The sequence below is a fragment of the Pseudorca crassidens genome, chromosome X (genome assembly GCF_039906515.1).
Source record: "Pseudorca crassidens isolate mPseCra1 chromosome X, mPseCra1.hap1, whole genome shotgun sequence".
In the NCBI taxonomy this organism is placed as follows: Eukaryota; Metazoa; Chordata; class Mammalia; order Artiodactyla; family Delphinidae; genus Pseudorca; species Pseudorca crassidens.
The window spans coordinates 127,240,820-127,261,763 of record NC_090317.1 but is presented as its reverse complement, the minus strand read 5'-3'; the positions used below and the strand labels follow the sequence as shown (position 1 = coordinate 127,261,763).

Sequence of the window (20,944 nt, the reverse complement as noted above, 5' to 3'; positions counted from 1 at the left end):
GGCTGTCAGGGCGGGAACTGGTGGGAGGGGTGCCGTTCTCGCTGTCAGGGCCGGGAGAACTGGCGGGAGGGGCGCCGCTCTCGCCGTCAGGGCCGTGAGAACTGGTGGGAGGGGCGCTGCTCTGCCTGTCAGGGCGGGGAGAACTGGTGGGAGGGGCGCCGCTTTGGTTGTCAGGGCGGGGAGAACTGGTGGGAGGGGCGCCGCTCTGGCCGTCAGGGCGGGGAGAACTGGTGGGAGGGGCGCCGCTCTAGCTTTCAGGGCGGGGAGAACTGGTGGGAGGGGCGCCGCTTTGGTTGTCAGGGCGGGGAGAACTGGTGGGAGGGGCGCCGCTCTGGCCGTCAGGGCCGGGAGAACTGGTGGGAGGGGCGCCGCTTTGGTTGTCAGTTCCGGAAGAACTGGTGGGAGGGGCACCGCTCTAGCTGTCAGGGCGGGGAGAACTGGTGGGAGGGGCACCGCTCTAGCTGTCAGGGCGGGGAGAACTGGTGGGAGGGGCACCGCTCTAGCTGTCGGGGCGGGGAGAACTGGTGGGGGGGGCGCCGCTCTGGCCGTCAGGGCCGGAAGAACTGGTAGGAGGGGTGCCGCTCTGGCCGTCAGGGCAGGGAAAACTGGTGGGAGGGGCGCCGCTCTGCCTGTCAGGGCGGGGAGAACTGGTGGGAGGGGCGCCGCTCTGCCTGTCAGGGCGGGGAGAACTGGTGGGAGGGGCGCCGCTCTGGCCGTCAGGGCCGGAAGAACTGGTAGGAGGGGCGCCGCTCTGGCTGTCAGGGCGGGGAGAACTGGTGGGAGGGGCGCCGCTTTGCCTGCCAGGGCGGGGAGAACTGGTGGGAGGGGCGCAGCTCTCGCTGTCACGGCGGGGAGAACTGGTGGCGTTGGCAGGAGCCAGGGAACCCGGCCTCAGGAACTGGAAGGCCTTTACTTATTCAGTTTCTCGGCTGTCGCTGTTGACATTGGCACGGGCCGTTCTTTGCTGTTCGGCCGTCCTGCGCATTTAGGATGTTTATCAGCATCCCTGGCCTGTACCCACTTGATGCCACTCTCCGACCTCCCCCGCAATTGTGACATCTGAGAATGTCTCCAGGCACTGCCAAGTGGCTGCTTAGGGACACAGTTGGTCCTGGAAGGCCACTTTGGGGAGAAATGACCTGTGAATCCACATGGTTCAAAGGTCACCAGTTGACTCTGGGGCCCCCAAATATAACCCCTGCAGGGAAGTGCCCAAAAGGCTCGTTTGGTCCAGTTTTGAATTAAGGCAGAATTTCTCCGCCTCAGCGCTGTCGGCACTTGGGGCCGTCCTGGTCACTGTAGGGTGCTGAGCAGTATCCCTGGCCTCCACCCACTAGATGCCAGCAGCACCCCTGTCAGATGTGACAAAATGTGCCCAGTGACCCCTGGGGGCAGAATTGCCTGTTGGGTGCCACTGGTCCATCCATCTTTGGTCTGTGTCGCCCGGTCTCATCCCCCCGCTGTAGACCCGCCGTAGAGGTGGTGGCTCCCAGGGTAGCCACTCCCCTGGAAAGAGGGTCCTCCTTTTCTCTGTCGTCCGCATGTGGCACTGCATGGGTCCCCTGCTCGCCCCACAGCCAGTCGCTGTGCCTGGCGGTTGGAGACTGTCATTGGCCAGCCTGGGTCACGTGCCCACGGTGGGGAGGGGAAGCTTTGGTACCAAATGGAGGGGGGGGATAATTCTGGGGGGGGGGCGAGAATGACCTGCTCTTGCATCCCTGTGCGGAGCTAGATGCTCGGCTGCACTGCCATCTAGTCAGTAACCAGCTCGTCTAGCGAATGCCAGGTGCCAGCGTTTCTCTGCCTGTTTCCAGGCCACCTCGGAGGGCGCTCAGCCCTTTTACAGGTGAGCAGCCCAGGCTCGGCGGGGCTGGCGAGGCACCCACATTGGCCTGCAGGGCCCAGGTGTCCTAAGCCCCCATGCCCCCTTCAGCTTCTTCCTCCAGGCCTCCCTCCACGGGCCTGTCAGAGGGCTCTTTCAGAGCATCCTCTTCTTCTCCAAACACTTCTGCATCTCAAAAGAAAGTGAGCGTTTTTAGACAGCCCCGAAGTCCCTGCCCATCGAACTGGAGTTTTCCTTCCCACCATAGTCCCCTTCTACCCAAACCTCCAGGACCGTGGAGAGTGGAGAAGGGCTTGTGCTCTAAAGAAAAATGACACTACTATCGCTGGAAGAAGGAACAGATGTACTGGGCAAAAGCCACAAATGAGAATCGTGCCTAAGAAGCTGCATTTCCTGATGGGCAGCCCACATTTTCAAACACTTCTTCAAATTGCAAAGTATAGCAAACACGCCCCAAAGTGCATAACACCTGACTGTATGGCTTAACGGATCAAACACGAAGTCTCCATGTCACCACCTAACGTATAATTTATAGGATGCCACGTAGATGGAATCACACAGTGTGGATTCTGACGCGACTCGACTCTTCGGTCAGCAGGCTGTGTGAGACACACCCACTGCAAGCACACCTTGGGAAGCACTGGAGTCAGAGGGTGTGTAGAAGCCGAGAAGCCACTGAAGGTGACAGAGGAGTGGCCACGGGTCGGAGCAGGAATTGGCCTTGAGTTGCTCAGGGCACAGAGCAGAAGCCATGGGCTGTGGAGACAGGAGTTCCTGTGACCTGAGGCAGGAGCTGGGGCTAAAGGAGGCTGAGGGAAGGATGGCAGGTGAGGCAGGGCGGGGTACTGGTTGGAGCAGATGGAGAGGAAGCAGGCCCCGCCCAGTGGACTCAGCTGCCCCAGGCAGCAGGGCTGCTCACACAGCACCCTCTGGTGGCCCCGTGGTGCAGTGACACCCCCTCTGAGCCCCAGGGAGCCCAGGCTGGTGGCCTTCAGAGGAGCGGCCAGCACCAAGGAGCTGGCGGCCAGCAGACGTCAGCCCTGAGTTTAGTGCCTGCTGTAATCCATGCAGGTTGCAAGAAAAGTGACTTGTGATTGGTTGTTGGAGCTTCTGGAAAATCTGTAAGACATGAAGCTTTTTTCCATATATTTTTTTTTAGTTGTCATCTAAGGCCTGGCTCTGAACTCAGTGTTCTGGGATCCTCTCCTCCTTGTGTCCTACTCCTTTCACGGTCTCTTGTGAGTATGTGTGACCTCTAGCCCTGATGGCCTTGACCACTTTGTCAAAGTGATGCTATGACCATATTCGTATTCACAAGCCAGGGGCATCTGGTGTCTTGAAGCATTTGGATAGCTAATTTGTTGGAGAAACTTTTCCGGTGGTAGGATATCCTAGAAACCTTGATGTGTATGTGTGTGTGTTAAGAACTACCTTTTATTCCCTTGCAGCTTCCAGGTTGAAATGTCGCTCGGGAGGTCCTGTGCTTGCATTTGCAGGGTCCCATCCTTCCCTTCCAGAATCCTGTGCAGGAAGGCCATGTCTCTTCATCTTTGTACATTCCCAGTGGATGGTGGTGCTTGCTCTGCTGCTTCTTTTGGTAGGTGAGGCTTGACGGCCTGCCGGTGGCTCTGGCACTGTGGACAAGGGCCTGGCAGGTGGCAGGTGGCCCGTGACTGCTTGTGTCAAGTAGCACCCAGCAGCCCCCGAGCGCGGCCTGTTTCTGTAGGTCGCACGTCAGGGCACACAGGCACATGTCTTCTTTCTGCTCTGTCTGGGCTGCTCTGTGTTTCAACGACCGAAGGGCTGAGTAGACGAATTGTGACCGAGGCTGCATGGCCCCTGAGCTGAAAATATTTCCCATGTGGCCCTTTGTAGGAAACATTTGCCAAGCCCTGAATGGCAGTTGAGTTACTGCGAGGGCACAGGGAGGAGAAGGACGGCAAGGCCAGCCCACAATAGAATGGATAAACTCACTGGGGTCTGTTTGCACCATTGAATACTATAGGACAGGAAGCGGCAAAGAACGTCATCCCGTGGGCCAAATCCAGCTCACTGCCTGAGCCAAAATGAGCTAAGAATTGATTTTTATATTTTTTAATGATGGAAAGAAACTGAAGGAAGAATAATACTTGGTGACAGGTGAAGATTATATGAAATTCAGACTTCATTGTCGATAAATCGAGTTTCATTGCCACATAGCCCCAGCCATTAATTTGTGTATTGTCTCTGGCTGCTTTTACGTGACAGTGGCAGAGTTGAGTAGTCCCGACAGAGGCCACGTGGCCCACGAAGCTACAGATATTTACTCTCTGGCCCTTAATAGAAAAAGTTCACTGTTGTAGAGCATAGAGAATGAACGAACGATAGTTAGATAAACTCAACACCATGGGTAGATCTTACAACACAGTGTAGAACAGAAGAAGCTGGAAACAAAATATCCCGTTTATATAAAGTTCAAAAACGGGCAAAATTCATCTGTGGTGTGAGGATAGTGATTACCTTTACGGGTGGGGTAGGGGCCCGGAAGGGGCCTTGAGGGAGCTTCTGGGCGCTGGTCACGTTCTGTCCTTGATCTGGGAGCTGGTTATGTGCGTGAGCTCACTTTGTGAAAATTTGAGGAGGTGTATACACTTAGGACTTTTGCCTTTTTATGGATAGATGTTTATTTCAATAAAAAACTTACTTAAGAAAAGTGATTTCGGTCTGGCAGCTCCTCAAAAGGTTAAACGTAGGCTTACCATATGACCCAGTAATTCTGTTCCTAGGTATCTACCCAAGAGAACTGAAAATGCATGTCTACATGAAGGCTGGAGTGACCATAGCAGCATTAGTCACAATAGCCCCAAAGTGGAAACAGCCCAGATGTCCATCAGCTGATGAGTAGACAAACACAACGTGTGTATATCAAATACAACGGAGTATTATTCACCCATAAAAAGGAGTGAAGCACTGATGCTCCAACATGGGCAAAACTTGAAAACATTATAATAACAGAAAGAAGCCAGACACAAAAGGCCGCGTATGATATGATGCCATTTCTGTGACGTGTCCAGAAGAGGCAAATCTGTAGAGAAGGAAAGCAGATGAGTGGTTACGAGGGGCTGGGCCAGGAGAGGGACTGCTGTGGGCATGGGGTTACTTGTAGAGGATGAAAACTTCTGGAATTAGATAGTGCACCTCTGTAGCCAGAAGGAGAAGGTCCCAAGATGACAGCCACCTCGCCTGCTCTTTCGTGCTGCCCTTCCAAGCACAGGTGACTCGAAGGTTGACAGGGGGAAGGCCTGACTTTTCCACCAGGTAATCCAGACCTGCCCCCAGATCCAGGCCAGATGAGTAATGCAGAGCAGTTTCCAGAACGTAAGTAAAATGAGGACGTTAGATTTGCTACTTCTGTTTACTAAAATAGCAGTTGCACGAAAAGCAGGGCAAGTTGGAAGATTGTAGATAACTCACTTCCTGGACTTGCCCTGTGATTATGCCCAGGCCAGCCCCGGCCTTCCTGGTCTCTGTTTCCCTCTGGCTTGATTGGAGAGGAACAAGCATCTTCCTAGCACCTACTGGTGCACATGCGTTTCCATCAAGGACAGGAGCGTGGACTCTTGGCTTCTTGCTGGTTACAAGATCCCCCTGCTTACCTGGGGCTTGCTTTTTCTATGTTTTTAATAATCTTTTCTGAGTTGTACTTTTGGGTTTCTATTTCTAACTGTTAAGGGCAATAATGCTCACAGATATCACTATAGCTTTTGAGGATGTGAGATTATCACTCAGATGATCTCAATTTTGCCAACAGTGAAGAGTATGTTCTTTTTTCAAATGATTTTCTGCTCTGTAATGACTGATAGAAACAGCTGGCAGTGAAGACAGCTCTGAAATTTCTGGAAAGTTCCCTAGGCTTAACCAATATCTGTGCAGAGACAAAAAGTTTTGATGGGGTTTCCCTGGTGGCGCAGTGGTTGAGAGTCCGCCTGCCGATGCAGGGGACACGGGTTCGTGGCCCAGTCCGGGAAGATCCCACATGCCGTGGAGCTGCTGCTCCCGTGAGCCATGGCCGCTGAGCCTGTGCGTCCGGAGCCTGTGCTCCGCAACGGGAGAGGCCACAACAGTGAGAGGCCCGTGTGCTGCAAAAAAAAAAAAAAAAAAAAGTTTTGATGAATTGAAGATTGTTTGCTTGTCCCCAAGCGTGTGGAAGGGGCTGGTACTAAGTTTCAGTCTCTGTGTCATCTGCTCTGGGTGGAAAGCACCTGAGAAACAGTCCAGCCCAGGACTGTAGTTTTTGAGACGAGGGCGGTGAAGGTCAGTGGGGGTCAGCGGAGGTCACACAGCCAGATGGGATTCACGCAAATTTCTCGGTTAGTGGTCTTTTCACTTTGAGTAGATGTATTTCGTTTGAAAGAAAATAGTCTCTAATTAATGTAAACACTTTGAGGAGTTTTCAGGAGAAGATATTTAAAATGCCAGGCATAGATTCATGTTTTAATGGCCTCACAAGTTCTTGGTGAACAGAAATCGCAGCAGGTCCCCCAAAAGTTCAGTTTGACTTGCTTAATCTCCCTGAGCAGAACTGGAATCCACCAGGTCCCTTCTGTGAGCTACAGACATCAAAGGACTGATTAGACAAACTTTGGGAATGAGGGAACATGCAGGGTGGTAAGGAAAATGTGTTTTCATGAAACACTTAAGGGTTTTTTTTTAAAACATTATTATTATTTTTTTTTATTGGAGTATAGTTGCTTTACAATGGTATGTTAGTTTCTGCTGTACAACAAAGTGAATCAGCTATACATATACATATACCCCCTCCGTCTTGGACCTCCCTCCCCACCCCCACCCCCCTAGTCTCGCCCATCTAGGTCATCACAGAGCACCGAGCTGAGCTCCCTGTGCTGCACAGCAGGTTCCCACTAGCTATCTGTTTTACACTTGGTAGTGTATTCATGTCAAACCTAATCTCCCAATTCGTCCCACCCTCCCCTTCCACCCCCCTTGTCCACATGTCCATTCTCTATGTCTGCGTCTCTATTCCTGCCCTGCAAATAGGTTCATCTGTACCATTTTTCTAGATTGCACATGTATGCATTAATATACGATATTTGTTTTTCTCTTTCTGACTTACTTCACTCTGTATGACAGGCTCTAGGTCCATCCACATCTCTGCAAATGACCCAGTTTCATTCTTTGTTATGGCTGAGTAATATCCCATTGTATATATGTGCTACATCTTTATCCATTCATCTGGTTTTTTTTAACATCTTTATTGGAGTATAATTGCTTTACAATGGTATGTTAGTTTCTGCTGTATAACAAAGTGAATCAGCTATACATATACATATATCCCCATATCTCCTCCCTCTTGTGTCTGCCTCCCACCCTCCCTATCCCACCCGTGTAGGTGGTCACAAAGCACCAAGCTGATATCCCTGTGCTATGCGGCTGCTTCCCACTAGCTATCTATTTTACATTTGGTAGTGTATATATGTCCTTGCCACTCTCTCACTTTGTCCCAGCTTACCCTTCCCCCTCCCCATATCCTCAAGTCCATTCTCTAGTAGGTCTGCATCTTTATTCCCGTCTTGCCCCTAGGTTCTTCTTTTTTTTTTTTTTTAGGTTCCATATATATGTGTTAGCATACGGTATTTGTTTTTCTCTTTCTGACTTACTTCACTCTGTATGACAGACTCTAGGTCCATCCACCTCACTACAAATAACTCAATTTCATTTCTTTTTATGACTGAGTAATATTCCATTGTATATATGTGCCACATCTTCTTTATCCATTCATCTGTCGATGGACACTTAGGTTCCTTCCATGTCCTGGCTATTGTAAATAGTGCTGCAATAAACATTGGGGTACATGTCTTTTTTTTTTTTTTTTTTGCGGTACACGGGCCTCTCACTGTTGTGGCCTCTCCCGTTGTGGAGCACAGGCTCCAGACGCGCAGGCTCAGCGGCCATGGCTCACGGGCCCAGCCGCTCCGCGGCACGTGGGATCTTCCCGGACCGGGGCACGAACCTGTGTCCCCTGCATCGGCAGGCGGACTCTCAACCACTGCACCACCAGGGAAGCCCTACATGTCTCTTTTTGAATTATGGTTTTCTCTGGGTATATGCCCAGTAGTGGGATTGCTGGATCATATGGTAATTCTATTTTTAGTTTTTTAAGGAACCTCCATACTGTTCTCCATAGTGGCTGTATCAATTTACATTCCCACCAACAGTGCAAGAGGGTTCCCTTTTCTCCACCCTCTCCAGCATTTATTGTTGGTAGGTTTTTTGATGATGGCATTCTAACTGGTGTGAGGTGATACCTCATTGTAGTTTTGATTTGCATTTCTCTAATAATTAGTGATGTTGAGCATCTTTTCAAGTACCTCTTGGCCATCTGTATGTCTTCTTTGGTGAAATGTCTATTTAGGTCTTTTGCCCTTTTTTTTTTTTTTTTTTTTTTTTTTTTTTTTTTTTTTTGCGGTACGCGGGCCTCTCACTGCCGCGGCCTCCCTCATTGCGGAGCACAGGCTCCGGACGTGCTGGCTTAGCGGCCATGGCTCACGGGCACAGCCGCTCCACGGCATGTGGGATCTTCCTGGACCGGGGCACGAACCCACATCCCCTGCATCGGCAGGCGGAATCTCAGCCACTGCGCCACCAGGGAATACCTTCTTTTTTTTATTATTTTTTAAATTTTTTCTTCTGCCCATTTTTTGATTGGGTTGTTTGTTTTTTTGATATTGAGCTGCATGAGCTGTTTGTATATTTTGGAGATTAATCTGTTGTCGGTTACTTCATTTGCAAATATTTTCTGCCATTCGGAGGGTTGTCTTTTTGTCTTGTTTCTGGTTTGCATACTAAAAGGATCTTACACCGTGACCAAATGGGATTTATCACTAGGTGCCATGATGGTTCAACATCTGAAATTCAACCCATGTGATACACTACATTAACAAAATGAAGAATAAAAATTACATAATCATCTCAATAGATGCAGAAAAAACATTTGACAAAATTCAACACCCTTTCGTCATTAAAAACATTCAACAAGCTAGGAAAGCTTGTTGAATATGAAAAGCCCACAGCTACCCTGATGCTCTGTAGATCCTTTCTTGCCTTTAAGGATTGGATAAAAGACCTAGGTGTCCTTTGTGTCTTCCGAAGTCCCTGTGTAGGTAAATACGGTTGTGTAAGAGAGATGCTCTTTCTTCAGGATGGACACCTCCAGCGTGAAGTTCGATTCCATCCTGTCTCTGTTGCCAGCTGTGTTATCTGTTGCTGCAACTAACTTAGTTAGTTGTCCTCCCTTGTAACTAACTTAGCATCTTCATTTCTTCTCTCCCTTGGAGCCCACGTAAATCATACCTGTTAAACATTGTTATGATGCTGCTACATGACAACCCTTTCAGAAACACCTGGTGGCTTAAAACAATAACCATTCATTTTTCTCACGGTCTGCAGGTCAGCTGGGTGGTTTGATTGGGTCAAAGCCAGCTGCTCTTGGCTGGGCTCACTCATGAATCTGTGCTTGGTGAGCCTGGATGATCTAGGATGGCCTCAGTTGAGATGACCCACCTTGACTCCATGTGGTCGCTCATCTTCCAGCATGTAGCCTAGGTTTCTGCTCATGGCAGAAGGCCAAGGAAGAAAGCAGAGGCCGCGTCGCCTTTGGGGTCTAGACTCAGTACATGCATGCTGTCACTTCCACTGCATGTCCCAAGGCCCAGCCCTGATTCAAGAGCTGGAGAAATAGACTCTACCTCTTAATGAAGACGAGCCACAAGGTCCCACTGAAAATGCTGTAGATGCAGGGACAGGTAGAGAATCTGAGCTGGTTCTGTGTTCAGTCCACCGTGTAGATCGGGAGTCAGCAAACGTTTTCTGTAAATGGCCGAATAGTAAACATTTGAGGCTTTGGGGGCCATTTGGCCTTTGTCATAACTACTCAACTGTGCCGTTGCGATGTGAAAGCAGCCATAGACAATATGTGGAGTGGGCATGGCTGTGTTCCTCTAGAACTTATTTACAAAGCCAGGCAGCACGCCGGATTTAGCCCACAGCCTGCAGTTTGCTGTGCTCTGACCTCGACGATCCAGACCAAGTAGGAATCTCAGATGCAGGATCTAGGATGCTGTCCTTCCTGAAATCATAAGCAGAGGTGTCATCTGCCAGCAGAAGTGCTCTTATTGGCGAGAAGAAATAAAACCAGGTGAGAGGAGCAAGGGCTCCCCTCTAAGGTGCAGATGACTATAGTTGACCCTTGAACAACGTGGGAGTTAGGGACACTGACCCCCAGCACAGTCGAAAAGCCGCATCCTGCTCTCACTGCCTCAAAACCAAAGGAACTGATGAATGACTCACCCAAGGGCAGGAAGCTGAAACAGTCTGGATAGAATCAGGACTCAAACCCTAGTTCTTGTGATTCTACATATTGGGCTCTCTAATCGAGCACAAACTTTTCCCCTCACGTAGGTAAAGATCTGTAAAACGAAAATACAGGTATGATATTTATCGAACTAAATCCACGTATAAGTGGACCCACCCAGTTCAAACCTGTGTTGTTCAGGGCTCAGCAGTCTTTGCATCCCTTTGGGTGCCGTATTGAACTTACACAGGTTAAGTTTATTTCTCATCAAGTCCCTGGAGTTCATTCCATTTTGTTCCTGTGTTTGGCTGGATTCTCATTTCCTATCCATCTATATCTCCCAGGGGATCCCAGATAGAATTCTTTCCATTTTTATTTTCTTTTCTTAAATTTTTTGGCCATGCTGCACAGCTTGCGGGATCCTACTTCCTTGACCAGGGTTCGAACCCCTGCCCTCAGCAGTGAAAGTGCAGAGTCCTAGCCACTGGACCACCAGGGAATTCCCTCTTTCCATTATTTCTGACCTGGGTGCCCTCTTCTTACACTTCTGGTCCTCCTGTCTTTCTTAATCCGAGCTTCAGAAGCAAAGTCACCACCTCCTTCTGGGCCCCCAGGGAAAGCCTCCAATTAGATCTACGGATTAAATCATGTTTATTTTCCTTTACCAATTATGCGTCTGATCGTCAGGGCCATGACATGCTCCACCAAAGTTTAAGGATACATTTGTTCTCCAGAGTGACTTTTTGTTTCAGTCATTATTGCCTGGAGTTGTTGCTTGACTAGAGATTTGGTTAAATTTCAGGTAACATGAACTTCTTTTTAATAGAATGTCCAAGTGTCTGCAATTCTTCGATCTGCTGGCTTGGTGTTTCTTACACGGGCTACCCATTGTGGGTCAGCAGCCTGCCGTCTTCTTTTTCCCATCAGAGATTTTCTTTACCACATATAATACAAGGCTATTACCGTCTTGCGTTTCTAGAAATGAAAATGAAATCTTTGCTTTCTAATTTTATTCCTTCCCTTTTATTAATTGGTTGCTACTGACTTCTGCAATATGATTCTTCCTTGGGCATTCATCAGTGGGTATAGTTTTCAGCTTGGCATGGCTCAGACTTCAAACTTTTTAAGTTTTAAAGTAGCAAAGTTGCACAGACAGTCAATAAATCAATAACTATCGCCATTTTATTGCTTGTAAGGTGATTACTCCACTTTGCCTGTAGCGACTTTTCAATTTGATCAAAATGCAGTTTTGTCAGGTCGTGGTTGAGTCCTCCAGATATAAAAATACATAAAGCAATTGAGAGAAGCCTGTGCTCAAATATTTTAATAACTACCCTTCACTTCTTTAACCATCTTATTCCGGCACTTTTGTGGTTCCCGTCGTATAATTCAAATTTCCATGCTCTTTGCCAAAGAAATTTTGATTTAGTGCCTATTCCAACCTCTTGTCTTTGTAAGAGTGTATTATTTTTCTTGCTAACTGGTGGTGAGCACTGGTCCTGCTGCAAAGAGTTTTCTCTGTGTCAAATTATTTCCTGTGTGATCTGTAAATCAGGTTCTGATGGTGGTGTAACATGGAAGATGTCTTGGTTTATTTGAGATTGTTTTCCAGACAAGGGGAGGCAGAATAACAGGAGTGGAATTGTTATCTTAGGCAGGAAAGGAAGAAATCCTCCACTTTGCTACTGCCCTGGTAGCAGGCACCCTTTTGACTGTATTTTAAGGAAAATTAGAAGTGAGGGCCTGCACTCAGGGCTGCTTGCCCGGGGCAGTGTGCTGCCAGCCTGGTATGGTTTGTCTTAGTCTGTTCGGGCTGCTATAACGAAATACCATAGACTGGGTGGCTTAGAAACAACAGAGGCTGGCAGTCTGAGATCAGGGTGCCAGCATGGTCAGGTGATGGTTCTTTTTCCAGTCACAGATTTCCTATTGTGTCCTTACATGGTGGAAGGGGCAGAGGAGCTCCCTGGGGCCTCTTTTATAAGGGCACTAGTCCCATTCTTGAAGGTACTGCCCTTATGACCCAGTCACCTCCCAAAGACCCCACCTTCTAATACCATCCTTTGGGGGTTAGGCTTTCAATGTATGAATTTGGGTGGGGAGACACACACGTTCAGACCATAGCATGGCTCACGTGGCAGGTTGTCCTGCCTCCTTGTCATCCCCATGGCATCCCCCCCCCCCGCCCTGGTGCAGAGGACCACTCCCTCTGTGGATCACCTTGGCTCCCACCAGTGAGTTAAGTCTTAGCATTTTCACTCTGCTGTTGCTGTACGTCTCGAGTATCCGCAGAGGTTGTCTACCTCAGTGGTCCACTTTATCTCCCAGGAGAACCGGTTACTGGATTGACTACAGTGATTTGGTTTTGAGTGGTATGCCTCAACCCTGTTTCCCCCAGGCCTCTCATGTTGATGCCCTGCTTTTGCAGAATGTGAGGTTTTCTAGAAATGGTTATAGTTGACCCTCATTATGAGCGGTTCCGTATTTGTGAATTTGCCTGCTCACTAAAATGTATTTGTAACATCCAGGGCAATACATGGGGCACTTGCCTGGTCAGTGCACGTGCAGAGCCTCAAAAAGTTTGAGTTGCCAGGAATGCACGATCCCAGCTGAGGTTGGAGAAATTGGTGCTCTGCCGTCTTGTTTCAGTGCCCAGACCAGAAACAAGTGTTCTTTTCACAGTCTCTTTAGTGCCATATTTTTCGCATTTTTGTGTTTTTTTTATTGGTAATTTTGCTGTTTCCAGTGGCCTTGAAATGCAGGGCAGGAGTGTCTGTAGTGTTTCTAAGCACGAGAAGGCTGTGCTGGGCCTCATGGAGAAAATATGTTTGTTAGACAAACTTCCTGCAACGTGAGTGACAGTGCTGTTGGCTGTGAGTTCAGTGGATGAACCAACGATATATATTTGATAAGGTGTCTTTAAACAGAAACACACAAAACAAGGTTGTATATTGATTGGTTGCTGAAGATGTTGTGACCAGAGGCTCGAAGGAACCTAACCCTGTATTTCTCTTGGGGACAGTGATTTAGTACTCACTAATTCGGTGGCCATGGTGACTTTATAGCACAAAACTACCACAAATAATAAGAAAGTAACATTTGTCAGAAACAGACTCACAGATTTAGAGAATGAACTTACGGTTACTGAGGGGAAGGGTGGAGGAAGGGGATAGTTAGGGAGTTGGGGATTGACATGTACACCTGCTGAATTTAAAATAGGTAACCAACAAGGACCTACTGTGTAGCACAGGGAACTCTACTCAATATCCTGTAACAACCTAAATGGGAAAAGAATTGGAAAAAGGTACATGTATATGTATAACTGAATCATTTTGCCGTACACCTGAAACTATCACAACATTGTTAATCAACTATACTCCAATATAAAATAAAAAGTTAAAAAAAAAGAAATTAACGTTTGTGTCTCCCCAAAATTCATATGTTGAAACCTAATCCCCAATGTGATGGTGTTGGGAGGAGGGGCCTTTGGGAGGTGATGAGGTCATGAAAGCTGAGTCCTCATGGATGGGATTAGTGACCTTATAAAAGAGACCCCAGAGAGCTCCACCAGATGAGGACACAGTGAGTAGATGGCCATCTGTGAACAGGAAGTGGGCTCTCACCAGACACTGAATCTCTAAGTAAGTGCCTTGATCTTGGACTTCACAGCCTCCGGAACTGTGAGAAATAAATGTGTGTTGTTGATGAGCCACCCAGTCTGTGGTATTTTTGTTACAGCAGCCTGTGCTCACTAAGACAGACTGTATGTATCTTTCATCACAGCAGAGGTGCCTATGCTGAAATGTCTTTCCTGTGCAAAAAAATAGCACACGTGGATTGTTCTGCCAGGTCTGTGCAGATGTTCTGCTCACGTTTTTAACGACAGGTTTTCTCTCCCAGGTGTAAGTAGCATGGTCAATGCAGGAGCGATGAGTGGCTCTGGAAACCTGATGGATTTCCTTGACGAGCCGTTCCCTGATGTGGGGACGTATGAGGACTTCCACACCATCGACTGGCTGAGGGAGAAGTCACGGGACACCGACAGACACAGAAAGGTACATGCTGTTCATAAGGACACTGTGAGGGGAATCCCTTCGGAGGGCTGGGCCATGCTTCTATCGGACAGTCACTGAGCTAGAGCTTGGGTTCATGTGTCATGTGCTGAGCTAGGTTCTAGAGAAGAGAAGGGCTAGTGGGAGAGGCAGAGATGTGGACAGGTAATTCTAATACCAGGTGCTTTGGGTGGAAGGCTATGTCATACAGAGGTGTGGTGTGGAGGGCAAGGAGTGGGGCTCTGGAACCAGACAGATTGGGTGCATCCTGACTTTGACATCTTTAGGCTGGCTGACTTTTGGGGTGCCATTTCTGGACCCCATCTTCTCATCTGTAAGGATGGAGTTAATTATACCAGAAGATTAAATGGGGCTCTATGTGTATGAAAGCACATATTACAGTGCCTGGCCTCTCGTAGGCAGTCAATATATATTTTTATGGGCTGCAGTAAGGTTATGTATCAAGTGCTGTGGGATCATTTAGGAGGGATGGTTAGGGAGGGAGTTTTTAGAGGGGGTGCGATTTCAGTGGGGTCTTGAAGGATGACTAAGAATTTGCCAGGCAGAGGAAGGGGAAAGGATTCTCATCAGGAGTGGCTTTTTTAGGTCACAGAGGCATGAAAGACCGTGGCACATTTAGGCAGTTCAAGGAGCTCTAAGGTTTGGTGGCAGATTCACGGAAGGGGAGGACTAGAGATGAGTCTGGCCACGTGGGCAATGGGGCCACATTGGGAACCACTGAGTAGACCATGAAGAGGAGTTTAGATTTCCTTTTTTTTTTTAAGATTTATTTTATTATTTTAAAATTTTATTTATTTATTTATTTTTGGCTGCGGTGGGTCTTAGCAGCAGCACACGGGATCTTCGTTGAGACATGCGGGATCTTTTCGTTGTGGCGCGTGGGCTTCTCTCTAGTTGTGGTGGGCGGGTTTTCTCTCTCTACTTGTGGCTCACAGGCTCCAGGGTGCGTGGGCTCTGTAGTTGTGGTCTGTAGTTGTGGCGCACAGGCTCCAGGGCGCTTGTGATCTGTAGTTGTGGCGCAGAGGCTCCAGGGCGCGTGGGCTCTGTAGTTGTGGTCTGTAGTTGTGGCACACAGGCTCCAGGGCACGTGGGCTCTGTAGTTGTGGTCTGTAGTTGTGGCGCACGGGCTCCAGGGCGCGTGGGCTCTGTAGTTGTGGTCTGTAGTTGTGGCACACAGGCTCCAGGGCACGTGGGCTCTGTAGTTGTGGTCTGTAGTTGTGGCGCACGGGCTCCAGGGCGCGTGGGCTCTGTAGTTGTGGTCTGTAGTTGTGGCGCACGGGCTCCAGGGCGTGTGGGCTCTGTAGTTTATGGCACATGGGCTCTCTAGTTGAGGCGCACGAGCTCAGTAGTTGTGGTGCGTGGGCTTAGTTGCCCCGCGGCATTTGGTATCTTAGTTTCCTGACCAGGGATCGAACCTGTGGCCCCTGCACTGTAAGGTGGACTCTCCACTGCTGGACCACCAGGGAAGTCCCTGGATTTCCTATTTACTTATTTATTTATTTATTTGTTTGGTTTTGGCTGTGTTGGTTCTTCACTGCTGCGCGTGGGCTTTCTCTAGTTGCGGAGGGTGGGGGCTACTCTTTGTTGTGGTGCGCTGGCTTCTCATTGCGGTGGCTTCTCTTGTTACAGAGCACGGGCTCCAGGCGTGCGGGCTTCAGTAGTTGTGGCATGTGGGCTCTAGAGCACAGGCTCAGTAGTTGTGGCACACGGGCTTAGCTGCTCTGCAGCATGTGGGATCTTCCTGGACTGGGATCAAACCCGTGTCCCCTGCAGTGGCAGGTGGATTCTCAACCACTGCGCCACTGAGAAAGCCCTGGATTTCCTTTTCATGGCCACAGGATACAAGAGAGGTGCACTGCCATGCTCTATATGGCTCCTTCTGTGCTACAACAGCAGAGTCCGGTAGTTGCCACGGAGACCAACTGACCTGCCGAACCGAAAATATTTACTTTCTGTCTCTTTATGGAAAATGTTTGCCAACCCTTGCTCTAAAGGGTTATGAGGGGAATGATGGTCTCAGGAATGTAGGATTCTGTTAACACAGGGAGGCAAAGGGGTGCTCTTACGATGTGTTTAGATGTAACCATCTGCCTGGAAAGCGTGATCCAGGCTGGCTCCTTCAGCCTTCTTGCTGTTAATCAAAACTACAATGAGGTATCACCGCACACCGGTCAGAATGGCTGTCATCAAAAAAGCTACAAACAGCAATGCTGGAGAGGGTGTGGAGAAAAGGGAACCCTCCTACACTGTTGGTGGGAATGTAAATTGATACAGCCACTATGGAGACCAGTATGGTGGTTCCTTAAAAAACTGAAATTAGAGTTATCATGTGATCCAGCAATCCCACTCCTGGGTATGTATCCAGAGAAAACTCTAACTCAAAAAGATACATGCACCCCAATGTTCATAGCAGCACTATTTACAATTAGCAGTAATCACGCCTCAGATAAACCTCATTGGCTATGATACTGTCACTGCACAAAGCTAACAGCACCATTCACAATAGCCAAGACATGGAAGCAACCTAAGTGTCCATCGACAGATGAATGGATAAAGAAGGTGTGGTACATATATACAATGGAATATTACTCAGCCATAAAAAAGAATGAAATAATGCCATTTGCAGCAACATGGATGGGCCTAGAGATTATCATACTGAGTGAAGTAAGTCAGAGAAAGACAAATATCATATGATATTGCTTATATGTGGAATCTAAAAAAGTGGTACAAGTGGACTTATTTACAAAACAGAAATACACTCACAGACATAGAAAACCAATTTACGGTTACCAAAGGGGAAAGAGGGTGGGGGAGGGATAAATTAGGAGTTCGGACTAACAGATACACACTATTATATATAAAGTAGATAAACAACAAGGTCCTACTGTATAGCACAGGGAACTATATTTAATATTTTGTAATAACCTATAATGGAAAAGAATCTGAAAAAGGATATATATATATAGGTATAACTAAATCACTTTGCTGTACACCTGAAATTAACATTGTAAATCAACTATACTTCAATTAAAAAAAGAAAGTTCGGGGCTTCCCTGGTGGCGCAGTGGTTGGGGGTCCGCCTGCCGATGCAGGGGACGCGGGTTTGTGCCCCGGTCCGGGAGGATCGCACATGCCGCAGAACGGCTGGGCCCGTGAGCCATGGCCGCTGAGCCTGCGTGTCCAGAGCCTGTGCTCTGCAACGGGAGAGGCCACAGCAGTGAGAGGCCCACGTACCGCAAAAAAAAAAAAAAAAAAGTAAGTTCTTGGGACTTCCCTGGTGGCGCAGTGGTTAAGAATCCACCTGCCAATGCAGGGGACATGGGTTTGAGCCCTGGTCTGGGAAGATCCCACATGCCATGGAGCAACTAAGCCCGTGTGCCACAGCTACTGAGCCTGCGCTCTAGAGCCCGCGAGCCACAACTACTGAAGCCCGCACGCCTAGAGCCTGTGCTCCGCAACAAGAGAAGCCACCGCAATGAGAAGCCCGCGCACCGCAACGAAGAGTAGCCCCTGCTCGCCACATCTAGAGAAAGCCTGTGCACAGCAATGAAGACCCAACGCAGCCATAAAGGAAGGAAGGAAGGAAAGAAAGGAGGGAGGAAGGGAGGGAGGGAGGAAGGAAGGAAGGAAGAGAAAGAAATTAAGTTCGTTCTTGTTGTTAACATGTAGCCTGGAAAATGAAAGAAGGAATTGAAGTCTTTGTCGAAGAGGGTCTTTTGTGAACAGACCTTACGATTTAGGCTAAAATAATGATTTGTATTCAAAACGGTGACACCGAAGTGATGTCTTCCTTCAGAATGGCTTTGAAATAATCAAAGATCACATCACACTTAGTGAGGTTTTTTTAAGTAAGTGAACTTTTTTGGATTCTTTGGAGACTACTATGGCATCTTTCTAGCTCTGTGAACTAGAAAGCCCATTTAACCACTGTGCTAGGTAACTGAAAGAGTCACGTTAGCGGCAGTCTAGTTGCTTCATTATATTCGTTTTCTCAATCACCGTGTTTCCTGAGGAAACAGTTTCAGAGAAGGAAGCCTGAATTGGAAAGTGTATCCACATCAGCTCCGATGTCTTTCTGCTTCTAGATAACCAGCAAAAGCAAGGAGTCCATATGGGAGTTCATCAAGAGCTTGCTGGACGCCTGGTCGGGATGGGCGGTGATGCTGCTCATCGGCCTGCTGGCAGGTACGTGGAGTGTTTCTCTTGTACTTCAGGCAGAGGGGCTGTTACTTGAAATACCTAAGGGCACAATACATGACGGTACACTTAACATAAATCTATCATCAGTAAAGCAAAAAGACCCCAAGGCACGGACAGGCCCAGGTATGGTCATTGGAGCGTGGTACCGAGAAGGCGGGTTGGCCCTTTCCACACTGTAGAAAGGTTTACCGCCATGCTGGATTTTATTGAAAACACACATTTCACATTCTATAGTACTTGGCCACGTAGAAGGTGAGAAAGGACGGGAACATGTTGATCTCTAAAAATAAAACATCATATGAGACTGGCCTTTACTAACACCGGCAGGCCCTGAGATGAATTGTAAACATCGAGAGACGCTCACAGTAACGTGAGACACCACAGGGTCTGAGGAAGGCCCGGGGGAGGTACCTCCAGCCCATGGGTTGTTCTGACCCTCAGCGACTCCGTGTCCTTCATTTTTATAATCCCAACACCATGTTTGTGAGCAGTTGCTGTTTCTAGAATGAATGAATGAGTATCTGGAGGGGACACCTCCCCTTTTAATAGCAAATGCACAGCCCTCCATGGAAATTGTTTCCTGAAACTTACTTGCTTTTAGGAGGCTGTGAAGGTTAATGTCTAAGGAGAAAAAAATTTGATCATGCTGAAGAGATTCCCTTAAGAAACTCCCCCTGCCTGTAGTAACACGCTAGTTCTGCTTATAGGACTGATCAGAGAATGGCTGTGTGATACAGGTTGAATATAGTACGTACTCGCAGAGCACCTGCGGGGCATAGGGTAAAATTTTGTGATTAGAGGACTTTGATTTCTGGCTGCCCTGTCACTCGTTTCATCTACAATGGTAAGAGGGGCCTGGTTGCCGGGGAGGGGCTCCCTCTGCCTGGCATGTCCTAAAGGGCCCAGGAGAGTGCTGAAGGGGCAGTCCTCTCCTTCCGGCCACAGCAGCTACCCACCCATTCCGCCCATCCTGTCCTTCCCCTCCCAGTGGCGCTCCCGGTATATATTGGCAGCAGTGCTGGGAGGGAATTCGAGTTCATGGACATATGGCGTTTTGCCACCCATTCATTAGGCTCTATGAAGTCCTTTAAAGGTAGGTGGGGGGGAGAGGGCGGAGAGGGTAGTTTGCTGCGAACTTTGATGTCTTTCTTTAGAATAGATTTATAAAACTGTACCCTGTGTTATTCTTGGCTCCTGGGAAGGAGGGATGAATACGGGAAATGAAGGAATCAGAGTAGATGTCTTGGCTTCCTGCTGGAGTCACACAGTATAGATTTATCAACTGATCTCAGAGCCCTGTCGGGCTGTCTTTAACAAGTCAGATACCGACCATCGGGCTTCACTGTTAATCCGATTTCCATCAGTTCTTTCAGGAAGAATCACCTGGGGAATTAAAAAAAAATGCTGCTGCCCAGGCTTCAATTAAATAGTAGCTCCCTGGAGATGACACCCTAGCATTGAGTAAAGCCCCCTTTCCCCTGTGATTTTAATATGCAGCCAGGGGTGAGGACTGCTGGAGAAGGGCGATCCCATGGTCACATCAGCAGATGAATATAGGAGGGAGGCAAGAAAAAGATGATCTTGGCAGTGAAGGTGGCGAAAGTGTTCTTTTGATCTGGATGAAGGAAAAGCCAGAAAACTGCCCCATTCACCTTCCCGTTCCCCAGTGGCGAGCCCCAGGGGTCCCAGTATCTTGCCAGTCACCTCCGTATTTGCAGCCCAGACATTATATTCCGACGCCCAAGCTGCGGCTCCTCTGCAGGGCGTTAACCAGGAGCCACCACTGGGTGTCGCTGTTGTTCCACACAAGGCAGTTTTTGTTCCAATGTCATCTTCTGCTTGAGGTGTTCTCTGACCACCTTTTCTAAAAGCACGTCTCCCTCTCTGAGCCTCGTCGCCCTCGCCCACTATATGTATGTATGTGTGTGTGTACGTAACAGCTTTATTGAGATATAACTCACATACCATACAGTTCACCTAGTTAAAGTGTACAACTTGGTGGTTTTTAGTGTATTCACAGAGTTTTGCAACATCACCAAGGCCAATTTTAGAACATTTTCATCAGCTCCCAAAGAACCTTCCTGCCCTTTAGCTATCAGCCCCAGTGTCCCTAGCCTCCGCTCAGTCCTGGGCAACCGCTAATCTACTTGCTGTCTCTGTAAATTTGCCTACTCTGGACATTTCATAAAATGGAAGCATACAATATATGGTCTTTTGTGACTGGCTTCTTTTACAGCATAACGTTTCCAAGGTTCATCCATGCTGTCGCATGTGTCAGCGCTTCATTCCTTTTGGTTGCCATTGTAGGTGGACCACATTTTGTTTCTCCATTCAGCAATTGATGGGCATATGGGTTGTTTCCACTCTTTGGCTTCTGTGAATATGCAGTTGTGAACATTTGCGTACATGTCTTGTGTTGGGTGTATGTTTTCATTTCTCGTGGGCAGATGCCTAGGAATGGAAGTGTTTGGTCAGGTG

General features: G+C 48.4%; 1 protein-coding gene and 1 pseudogene across 3 annotated transcripts in view; one reads left to right on the top strand and one right to left on the bottom strand.

The window, feature by feature from the left end:
* CLCN4 (chloride voltage-gated channel 4) overlaps positions 1-20,944 on the top strand; it is a 79,100-nt gene that overhangs the window by 18,954 nt on the left and 39,202 nt on the right. For 2 of the 3 annotated variants that reach the window (XM_067724321.1, XM_067724320.1), the window contains 2 exons: positions 14,094-14,248; positions 18,352-18,451. In XM_067724321.1, the coding sequence (XP_067580422.1) occupies positions 14,105-14,248; positions 18,352-18,451 (244 nt within the window). In that variant the 5' untranslated portion in view covers positions 14,094-14,104. Of the gene's footprint in view, positions 1-3,318; positions 3,441-14,093; positions 14,249-18,351; positions 18,452-20,944 lie in introns of those variants that run through there. The other variant, XM_067724319.1, reaches the window with a different exon arrangement.
* Positions 16,630-16,752, bottom strand: LOC137217666 (U4 spliceosomal RNA; annotated as a pseudogene).